Below are 12,189 nucleotides of genomic sequence, written 5' to 3'. Positions count from 1 at the left end.
GTGTTATAAATATAACAAACATCTGGTTGTACTAAAGCTGGGAGGAATTTCAGGAGGAGGCAAAACCCTGTTGGGTCTAAATGTACATGTTAGTAAGAAGTTGTTCCTCACATTAAAAAGAAAAGTATTTGTACATTATTTTTAAATATTGTTAAATAAAATGTACAGTATAATTTAGCCCTTTCTCAGAAGTCCATTAAGGTGTATTCAGCTTTTGCTCTGATGGTGTAAACATTCCTGAACTTTTGGGCTTTTTAGGATTATATGTATCCTTGTTAAAGTGTCTTCTTTGTCTCTGGCAGCTGTTGTCTATTGATGTTACTAGGTTACCAGGTTGTAAATACCATTTTATTTGTTCTTCAGTTCTAATTCCCTGCTTTTGTGTAAGCCTCTAAAAACATGAAAAACTTAAGAGTTTTTGCTTGTGAAGGTAAGTAGTTTTTGAGGGAGGCTCCTGACCATCCCTTCACAAATAAAACCTATAAATATTAGTTCATCACTTTGACAGTAGGTTCGTATGTGCAGATCTGTTTTTAATTATTCTTATTTTAATGGACCTCAAGTATAGAGAACTTATTTCCATGCCTCAGGTTATGGCATACTGTCCTCATCTGGCCACGCAAGATGTTGTCTTGATTAATTTTATGCCCTGTCAATGCTGGCCCACAGTTCCGTTTCACCCTGAGTGTATTCCTCTAGCTCAAGCTTCCATGCTAATGTTTTTAGTTAAGTGTAATATCCTGGGATATGCCGAGGATTGGGACATTGTCTTAGTGCATTTGAGCTGTTAAGATACCACAATACCACAGGTTGGGTGGTTTATAAACAGCAGAAGTTACTGCTTACAGTTCTGGAGGCTGGAAGTCCGTGATCAGGAGCCACTGTGGTCAGAGGAGGGCCCTCTTCTGGTCACAGATGCCTCATTGTATCCTCACATGGATACTGGGTCAGGAGCTCTCTGGGATCTTTTTTGTAATAGCACTAATCCCATTCATGAGTTCTTTTAACCTCATGATAAATCAAGGTCCCACTCACTGTATCACCCTTAGAAGTTAGATTTCAACATATGAAGTTTGGAGGGGACACAAACTTTCACACTATAGTAAATATTGAAGTTTCTCAGGATTTTTAAGTTTATCTAAATGGTCATTTTAACTTGAATTTCTCTGTTGTTGAGTTTGAATCATGCTGTGTGCTAGTTAATCGATTGGATTTTTATTTTTGTTTTTACATTTTTGAAAATCTTAAAGCAATTCTAAGACCTTTTTATCAGATGTTTGAGACTGTGCTTACACAACTATTGCTATTGTGATAATATAGCTAGGACTAGATGTCACCGTTTTAATACTTATGAATATTAAAAAACACCTAGACTTTCACTCATATGAAGACTTTAAGATAAAAAACAGATGAACGTAAGGGAAGGGAAGCAAAAATAATATAAAAACAGGGAGGGAGGTGAAACATAAGAGACTCTTAAATATAGAGAACAAACAGAGGGTTGCTGAAGGGATTGTGGGAGGGGGGATAGGCTAAATGGGTAAGGGGCATTAAGGATTCTACTCCTGAAATCATTGTTGCACTATATGCTAACTAACTTGGATGTAAATTAAAAAATATTTAAAAAAAAACCTAGTCTTTATGCCACACTGATTGTTATAATAGAAGACACTGTTTCCTGAACCTCAGTAATTTATAGCCTTATAATACAATAGCCTAATGGTGCTTTATGCTATTTAAGAAATTTTTTGAAAATTTAGATTCTCCATTATCTTGTAAGAAAGCCATTAAGCCATTTCCTTAATTTTGCTGAAGAGAAAATAGAGACCCAGGCTTGTTAAATCATCTGCAAATGCTTTCACATCTAGTTACTGACAGCAGTAAGACTCGAGTTCAAATTTGTCTTTCATTGAAGCTGAATATTAGTAAAGGATCTCTAACTTCTATGAAGGTTTTCTTTACTGTTTCCTTTTCAGTACTTAGTGTGAATCTAGGAAGCCCCTGTGACTGCTAATAACTAAATCAGCAGAGTCAATGGGGATGATTAATGAGTAAAGTGTTTATTTAGTTATTATGGAAGAGGGAGAGTGGAGAAAGAATAGCCAATCATATTTCTGTACCTCTCTGTCATCTCACTACAGAACTAACGTATGGCAAGTTCAATGAAAGTGGAAAATAGGAGTAATAAAAATGGAAAAGGAAGGCAAACTTACGAAGACATGAATAGAAAAATCAAAGAAATCTAATTCTTTCCCATGATGTTTTCTACCTTTTTTTTTGCATTCAAAACTGAATGCACAGTTTGTTTTAAAATTTTGATTAAAACAGGTCCTTTTTAAAAAACCAATTCTTTTAATGAAATGTTGAAAAAATATAAATTGTGAATGGTTACCTTTGTATAGAAATCAACCATTTTATTAATCACCCTAGTGATTAAGATCTAAGATCTAATCACCCTAGCTAAGATCTAAGGAGGAACATTTTTATATCTGTTATTTCCATATTCTATTTTCTGCCAAGCATGATACTTATGTACTTTACCAGGGAACGCATGTATAATACTCTTTCTGACATAGCAAATTGTCCAGTGTTTTCTACAACACTGTTTAGAAACTTGTATGTTAATGATGAGTATTCTTTGTGTATGTGTTTATATATGTAAATATATATACATATATATATTAACTTAAGGGGGAAAATTATATTTCCTCTATAAATAATTATCATTGAGAAGATATTGTTTTTTAAAGTTTTTTAATTATTAGAAGTATAGTTTGGCTGGCAGTCAATACAGATTTATAAGCGAGGAAATGTATTATTGAAGGATTAGCCTAATGAATAAAGTAACAGCATTTAAGGCTGGAAGGAATGCTAATCTTCATCCTGGTCAAAGTCTTTTATTTTATGTATGAAAAGACTTAGACCTAGCTTGGGAGGTGCCTTGTTCAAAGCAAAAAGCTACTTAGTTTTAAGGCTGGGGCCAGAACCTCTATCTGCAATAAGATTGTCAAAAATATTAACTCATTGATAGAGTGTGTGAGTTTGTTTTGCTGCTCATTATCTCTACCTGAAAGAATGTCTAATATTCTAACAAGAAGAATTGGTAACCTACATGTAACATATAAATAAGTTATTAGCCTTTTATGTTTTCTTGTTTTCATTGTGCTTTATTTATATTGTCAGATCAGCAGGCATAAAAAGTCCGGCTACGGAGCATTGGTTACACAAGTGGCATCAACAGCCGCAGGTTCAGTAGTGCTAAAGAGTTCAGGTAGGTTTTTCCTTTTAATCAGAATGCTAAGAATTTTAAATAAAATGAGCAAGCCAATAGAAAATTTAACTGGCATTATCAGCTCTTAGGATATTTACTCTGAAGTTCTTTTCCCCAAGTTTGGCATTAGGTGAGGGAAAGTTACCGGGTTACCTTTATCTTTTGTCTTCCATGAAACTGCAATGGAATTTTTCCCCTTAGAGTATATATACACAGCCTGTCCCTTTTCCTCAGGACAGTGGAGCATCTGAATTAAGTACTTGATGCTTAAGAAATTGTCTTCATCTTCTAAATCATCTTTCAGGACAGTTGAATCTCATAGGATTGTTTTCCCTCTTCAATCTTACATGATTTCTTAATGCTCAATTTTAGTGGTCTGTGTATGCATCAAAATTCACACAATCATAATAGCTTTCGTACATACACACTATTTTTTTTCTTCTTCTTCCTCTTTTGCTTCTCGAAAGCTTAGCTTTCACCACTTAGCTTTTACCAGTGTGTTTGCGGTCAGCATGTATTATCTACTATGGATTTAATTTTGAAGAAATTTAAACATTGAGAATTTAATATATCTTAAGGCTATGTGAATTCTGGACCAGAGGTAAAACATAACCTCTAGTATAAATGCTATGGTTATGTTTTTTCAAAGTTTAGTGTTGATGAACTAGATCATCACTGACCACAACTGATTGTCTCCTTGCTTTATGAAATGTGTTTCTTGGAAGAAGTCCCAAACTGAACGACTTATTTTTTCTTCTACTTAGTATAAAATCCAATATATTGCCATACTCCAGGACATATTAATGGAAGCATTTGGAGATAATCTCGATATTCCTGTTGGTCAAGTCATTAAGCTTTTGAACCTAATACTATCAAGCTTCTGATCCAAGGATTAATTGCAATCATTTTATAGGACAAAGGAAGGAAGACTGAGATATCTTGAGTCCCTAGCATCTCCGAGGAACTATATTAGGAACTTTCCATATTTCATCCCATTGATACCTCATGACAGCCCTCGAATATAACACTATTCCAGTTTTCCAGTGGGGGACCTGATGCTCTAAGGAGTCAAGGGATTTGTCTAAGGACATACAACTACTAAGCTGGCAGATTTGTACTTTGAACCCTGATAATCTTGATTTCAGAGCTTTTCTTTTTCTATTATACCAGAGGAACCTTATTGTTCTAATGTAATTATGAACTACTGATTTTATGATTAGATGTTATGTTTTACACTTTATGCAATTTGATTCTTCATAAAATAATAATTAGCCTTAATAATCACTTTCATTTGTGTATATAGTACCTGACTTATGAGAATTTAGACTGTAATGAGCCAAAAGTTGTGTGAAATGAAGAATTGTTTTAAGCATAGGAATTATAAAAACAGATATTTAGAACAAGGAGCACACTTTAAGTGTGTTCCCTGCCTCCTGATACACACACATACACACATACATGCATACATGTACATACATACCACCTTTCAGCTGCCTTTTATTGTTAACTCACCTGGAGAGTAAAGTGTAAACCTTATTCTTCAGAAAAGCATGGTCAGAAGTTACTGGCCAAGGAATCAATCGGAGACTCAATATTCAGTTCTCTAGGGAAATAGTCTCTCAGAATTTAGTCATTGTATAATAGCTTTGGGATAATGGTATAATTAACTACAGGAGATATAATTTCTACCAAGATTAAAGGCTAATTCTTATACAAGATATGAGTATGTGTCTTTTGTTAGTTAGGACCAATCTTGTCAGATAATTATATCTTTCTTCCATAATTCCAAGAAATTATATATTGTAAGTATGATGTATAAAATTCTTCTTAGGGTTTATTAATGCACTTATAACTGAGTTATGGACCAATCTGGAATGTGCAAGAGATGATGTGAGAGTGACCCATCCCAGATCTACTCCGGTGGATCCTATTGACCGGAGCTGTCAAAAGGTGAGAAATGATTTGAGTATCTCTCTCAGAAATTACTTCATCCAGACTTTCTCTGTATTCAGTTACAACCACCAGTTTCTCCTGTTTCTCTTCTCCTTTTTTCACTTCTAATTTTTGTTTTCAAAGTAAGTGGTTAGAACTACCAGTGTTCCATGGGAGTTATATTTTGCAAGGATTTTTTCCTTTCACAGTATGTTTTCCTTTTCTTTTTAATAAGAGTGATACATACCAGATATTCTATGAAAAAACAAACTCTTTCCAAAAAAAAAAAAACAAAAACCCTAAAACAAACCAGTCAACCAAAGCAAAGAAGGATAAGTAAGTTTTTGCCCTTGGGTTTAAATCTAATAGAAAATTGTCAGGATTATTTGAAACAAGAGTGGGTGGAAAAAAGATGCTATCATTTAGAGTAATGTGCCAAAAAAGAAATTCTGAAGCACCTATACAATATTCTATTACAATTCAGTGGCTTTTATATATTTGACATGTTTCACAAATTTCACTGAAGTTAAGTGATTTGATGGTTCCTGTCTGTGACTTTATGGTAGCCTGGGAAAGATTCAGTGGATGTCATAAAATAATCTTAAAAAATCAAATTCTGTTTTCTATAGTGGTAGAAGCACTCCAGCAGAAACACAAACTCAAGAAAAACGACTTAAAAAATCAACTAGTTAAAAGAACTGGAATGGCGTGAGCAGGGGAGGGTCAGAGAGAGAGGGAGACACAGAATCCGAAACAGGCTCCAAGCTCTGAGCTAGCAGTCAGCACAGAGCCCGACGCGGGGCTTGATCCCACAAACTGAGATCATGACCTGAGCTGAAGCCGGATGCCCAACCGACTCAGCCACCCAGGCACCCCCAAAATAAAATTTTAAAACAAACAAACAAAAAGCAAACCCCACAGGGCAGAGATGGAAGAATAAGGAAACAAAAGGGATGGGAAAAAAGAAAACAAATAGGAAAATAGTAGCCCTAATCAGTAAGTGCATTACATGTAAGTGACTAAATAATTAAAATTCAAAGGTTTTCAGAATAAGTAGAGACAGCAAACATTTGGGTCTTTAGATATTCCTTTCAAAGAAAAAGATACTGATAAGTTGACAGTCAATGAATAGAAAAAAAGGAAAAACTATACATTAGAAGACTGGAGTAGCCATAATTAATGTCAGAGATAAAGAAAATGAAGTAATGTCAAATTTAGAAACATTTGATTATAATATAGACATAACAATCATAAATTAGTAATGATCCTAAAAATGAGATACAAAATATATGAAGTACTAAAATAATTTGAGGAATGCTGTTCTTTCCATGAGCATGGAATGTTTTCCCTTTTTTTGTGTCCTCTTCAATATCTTTCGTATGTCTTCGATAATCGGTTTTCAGAGTACAGATTTTTTTTTTTTACATCTTTGGGTTTATTGCTTCATTATTAGTGTATAGAAATGCAACAGATTTCTGAATGTTGATTTTATCCTGTGTCTTTGCTGAATTCATGTATTAGTTCTAGCAAGTTTTTGGTGGAGTCTTTCTGGTTTTCTGTGTAGAGTATCATGTCATCTGCACATAGTGAAAGTTTGACCTCTTCCTTGCTGATTTTTATGCCCTTTATTTCTTTTTGTTGTCTGATTGCTAAGGCTAAGATTTCTCATACTATATTAAATAGTAATGTTGAAAGTGGGCATCCTTATCTTGTTCCTGATTGTAGGGGAAAGGCTCTCAGTTTTTCCTCATTGATAATAATATTAGTTATGAGTCTTTTGTATGTGGCCTTTATGATGTTGAGGTATGTTCCATCTATCCCTACTTTGCTGAGGGTTTTTTTAAAATCAAGAATGGATACTGTATTCAAATACATTTATTATGTCAAAAAATTTTTTGCAACTATTAAGAGGCTCATATGGTTCTTTTATCCTTTTATTAATGTGGTATATCATATTGATTGATTTGCAAATATTGAACCAGCCCTGCAGTCCAGGAATAAATCCCATTTGATCATGGTGAATAATTATTTTAATGTATTATAGAACTTGATTTGCTAGTATCTTGTTGAGAGTTTTTGCATCCATGTTTATCAACGATATTGGCCTATAATTCTCCTTTTTAGTGGGTCTTTGGTTTTGGAATCAAGGTAAGGCTTACTTCATAGAACGAGTTTGGATGGAGCTATAATGTATTATGCTAAATGAAATAAGTCCATCAGAGAAGGACAGATATATGACTTCAGTCATCTGTGGAATTCAAGAAACAAAAGAGTTGAATGTATGGGAAGGGGCAGGGGAGGAGAAGAAAGGGAAATGAGCCACAGGAGACTCTTAACAATAGAGAATAAACTGAGGGTTGTTGGAGGGAGGTGGGTGGTAGGTATTAAGGAGAGCACTTGTGATGAGCACTGGGTATTGTATGTAAGTGGTGAATCACTGAATTTGACTTCCAAAACCAATATTGCATTGCATATTAACTAATATAAAAATATAATTAAAAATATAACTTAAGAAATAAGCAGATCTTTAGAACAGTGGAAGATTTTAACATTCCTCTTTCAGTGATCGATATAAAACATCTTTCAGTTTGTTCACAGGTACATGATATGAATATCACTAATTATCACTTGATCTAATTTTTCTTTATAGGATATCATATTCAGTGACTGCAGGACACCTGTTCTTTTCAAGAGTACTTAGCACTCTTACCAAGAGACTTGTTGAGCTAGAGTGCAAGTCTGCATAAGTTTAAAATGATTGGAATAACATTGAGTATGATCTGTGGCCACAATGAACTTAAGTATCATGAGCTAGAAACTATAAAAACCCAAACCCAAATATTAGGAAATATACCTTTAAATAACACACAGCTCGAAGAAGTCACAATGGAAATTAGGACATTTTTAAAACTAGAAAATAATAAAAAATAAAATTTGTGAATGTAGCTGAAGTAGTGCTGAGAGAGATATTGAACTGTAACAATATTTACAGTAGAATGATATATAAAATGAATGAGTCAGTTTTACTTTAAAGAAACTAGAAAAAAAGTAAAGTATAGCCAAAGCACATGGAAAAAAGGAAACAATAAACATTTGAGCAGAAATCAGTAAAACAGAAAAAAGACAAATGAGAAGAATAACAAAGCCAAAAGTTGGTTCTTGGAAATGATTATTAAAATAAACCCCTAGCTAGGGGAAAGTAAGAGACTGAAGGAAATGAGAGACTGTAAATTAATCAATAATGAAAGAAGAGTTTCACTGAAGATTCCATAGTTATTAAGGAATAATAAAGGAACATTATGATCAGCTTTATGTTATGAATTAAATAATTAAGATGAAATTGGCAAACTTTTAAAATATGCTTACCAAAAGTGACCCAGTGTCAAAAAAAATCTGAATAGTTATATATCTGTTAAAGAAATTGAATTCATTATCAAAAAACTTTCCATAAAAAGAACCACATGGTTTCACTGGTGAATTCTACGGAGCTTTTATAGGAGAAAGAACACCAGTCTTACATAAGCTTTTTCAGAAAACAGAGGTGGAAGAATCCATTTCTAACTTATGTGATGAGGCCAGCATAACATTGACATGGATGAGACAAAACTATTAAATGTATATGTATAAAATTATGAACATTTACAATTAAATCAATAATTTATATTAATAATTATAATTAATATATTATAGTAAAATTAATAAATATGATCAGATTTATATAGTAATATATAAAATGATCATTTTTATGATTTCATGGAGTTTATCCCAAGCAACAGTTGGTTTCTCATTCTAAAATTGGACTATCATTCATTATATTAACAGAATAAGGAAGACTTCTCCGGTGGTTTCACTAGACATGGATACATCATTTGATAAAATTTAATGCCCACTTATGGAAAAAAACTCAAATTTAATGCCATCTAATAAATGCTGTCCTTCAAAAACATGAATCTTACGTGTATTGGTGAAATATTGGACCTAAAATTGGTTTACTCTTATTTAACATTGTAGGAGGTCTTAGGACAATAAGGCCAGGAAAAAAAAAAAATAGAAGGCATACAGATTGGAAGGAAAGATATAAAACTATCTATTTGAAAATGGTTTGATTCTCTCATCTCAAAAAACTTAGTGTTATTAATCACTTTCTGATTTTTCTGCTAGATACTTAAAAATACATTTTTGGTTTAATAAGTATAATTGATATCTGTCATTCTTAGAACCCCAAATCTTAATTGCTTTCCTGCAGTATCATCTACCCTCAGAACCATTTTCCTTCATAGCCTCCTATCTATAAGGTAAAATGCAATTCCCATTAGTTTTCTGAGAAAACTTTTTTCTTTTTCCTAGAGGCCGATGGTAGAGCTCATTAACGTAGCACGTCTCCCCCTGCCCACCTGCTGCTACTTTGAAGTCCTAGTTCTCCTCTCCCTTTGCTGTGCTGTATGGTGTCCTCTTCCCAATGTCCTTCGTCCCTCTTAGTAGTATAGTACCATCAGATCATTTAGAGAACCATTTTAAATGATCTAATAGAATGTTTGTCCTGTATTACACTGTGAGTCCCTGAGGACAGGGACCATTTCTTTATTCATTCATATTTTTATTCTCAGTATCTGCCATAATTGCTGATAAGAAGCTAGTGTCGGGTTTTTTTGTTTGTTTTTTTAAAAAAATGTTTTTTAATGTTTAATTTATTTTTGAGAGAGAGAGAGAGACAACATGAGCAGGGGCGGGTCAAAGAGAGAGAGACACACAGAATCTGAAGACAGGCTCCAGACTCTGAGCTAGCTGTCAGCACAGAACCCTGTGCAGGGCTCAAACCCACAAATCGTGAGATCATGACCTGAGCCAAAGTTGGACGCATAACCAACTGAGCCACCCAGGCGCCCCAAGAAGCTAGTGTTAAAATATTTTGAATTAATAAGTAAATCGATGATCACTATCATCCTGACAGAGTTTTAATTCATAAAAAGGTGTTTGATCTTGGGTATTTTTTTAAAGTTTATTTCTTTTGAGAGAGACAGAACATGAGCAGGGGAGGGACAGAGAGTATCCCAAGCATGCTCCGCTCTGCTATCTACAGAGCAGATGTGGGGCTTGAAACTATGAGATCATGACCTTCGCCAAACCAAGAGTTGGATACTTAACCGACTGAGCCACCCAGGCACCCATGATCTTGGGTAATTTTAAAATGCTTTAGTCTCAGGATGCCTGGGTGGCTTAGTCAGTTGTACATCCGACTCTTTGATTTTAGGTCAGGTCAAAATCTCATGGTTTGTGGGATAGAGCCCTGTGTTGGGCTCTGCATGGACAACACGGAGTCTGCTTGGGATTCTCTTTCTCTCTGTCTCTCTGCCCCTCTGTTGCTTGCTTGCTCTTAAACAAAATGCTTTAGTCTCAAAATACATCCAATATTTTACTTTCTATTTGTTTCCTTACTGTTGTTTTATAAAACCTCGTATTCTTCAAGACTTTGAAGTAAAATGTTTTGTTCTAAAATAAATTTTAGGGTAGTTAATGTCTGGTATTAGCAACATCTTAATGGTATTTCTAGGGGAACTCATGATTATATTATAACTATTTTCTTGAGTTCTATAAGTATTTATTAAGCCATCACAGTTTTAAAGATGCTAATGTCATTTAAAAATGCTCATTGTATGAAAAATGCATTTTTCTCCTAGAAACAAACTGCTGAAATCTTCTCACTTATCTTTTAAATTGTTTAGTTTGTTTTGTTCAAATACAATTACTGAATTGTTTTTACCTGAAGTTTCTATTTAATTAACTGAAGTTCTATATAAAACCTTATCATGATTCTGCATGGTCCAGATTGTTTTATTTCTGGGGTACCTGGGTGGCTGAGTTGGTTGGGTGTCCGACTTTGGCTCAGGTCATGATCTCATGGCTTGTGAGTTTGAGCCCCAAATGGGGCTCTGTGCTGACAGCTCAGAGCCTGGAGTCTGCTTTGAATTCTGTGTCCCTCTCTCGCTCTGCCCCTCACCCATTCACTCTCTGTCTGTCTCTCTCTCTTAAGAATAGAGAAAACATTAAAAAAAACCCACATTGTTTTATTAGTTAGATGTAGGCAGGGAGGTTTTCATGTTTACCCTGGAATTCCTCATGTGCAAATAATATAAGAACTTTCAATATAGTATTGATATGTGATCTGTAAAGGCGATGTGCCTTTTTGGACAATGTCAAATGTCCATAATAAATGTCAAGATGGACATTTATTAAGAGTTTCTTGTAAAAAAAAGTAAGTTTCTTATCTCTGTCATGGTTATAATAGATGGAAAGGACTCATTTAGGGCACCTGGGTGGCTCAGTCAGTGAAGTGTCTGACTTTGGCTCAGTTTCTGATCTCATGGTTCATGAGTTCAAGCCCCACATTAGGCTCTCTGCTGTTAGCACAGAGCCCACTTCAGATCCTCTGTCTCCTTCTCTTTCTCTGCCCCTCCCAGCTCACACCATAGACACACACACTCATATCTCAAAAATAAACATTAAAAAAATAATAAGAATGATAACTCTCTAAATATTGGATTAATATTAAGTACACTTGTAAATCATTTACATGTTTAAATTATAAAGCATTTTCTGCTTAGTTTTTAGCTTTTGTTTTTTATGCATTAAGTGAATAATAAAAATATAAAGTCTGTCTATCTTAATCATCTTTGTAGTCAGCACCTTGGTGATTAGTGAATTTTTCTTGGGTGTTTTTGTAGGTGGCCATGAATGCTCTAGTTTCCCTGCCATTTATTGTACATATAATTGATAGACATATTCCTTAAATATCTTTTCTTTGATGCTAGTATTTTTTTCTCTATAATGATCATTTCTTACATAGTGTTCCTCAGATAAGCATTCAGTAAATGGCAATTAGGTTACTAAATTTAGTTATTCTACTTTACGATCACTTTATTGCTACCCAAATGATTCTAGCTTTAAATCATGAATGTATGGATTTTTTTTTCTTAGAAATAGTTAGA

The 12,189-nt window shown here is 34.1% G+C and overlaps 1 protein-coding gene across 1 annotated transcript in view; it reads left to right on the top strand.

Annotated features, from left to right (window-relative positions):
• The window catches only part of TBC1D32 (TBC1 domain family member 32), a 199,834-nt gene that overhangs the window by 76,248 nt on the left and 111,397 nt on the right, over positions 1-12,189 (top strand). The window contains exons 20-21 of the mRNA XM_029945049.1: positions 3,184-3,271; positions 5,103-5,221. Of these exons, the coding sequence (XP_029800909.1) occupies positions 3,184-3,271; positions 5,103-5,221 (207 nt within the window). The remainder of the gene's footprint in view (positions 1-3,183; positions 3,272-5,102; positions 5,222-12,189) is intronic.

Source organism: Suricata suricatta, chromosome 7 (assembly GCF_006229205.1).
Source record: "Suricata suricatta isolate VVHF042 chromosome 7, meerkat_22Aug2017_6uvM2_HiC, whole genome shotgun sequence".
NCBI classification, from domain to species: domain Eukaryota; kingdom Metazoa; phylum Chordata; class Mammalia; order Carnivora; family Herpestidae; genus Suricata; species Suricata suricatta.
The sequence above is the reverse complement of the archived record's forward strand: the minus strand, read 5'-3'. Positions and strand labels throughout refer to the sequence as shown.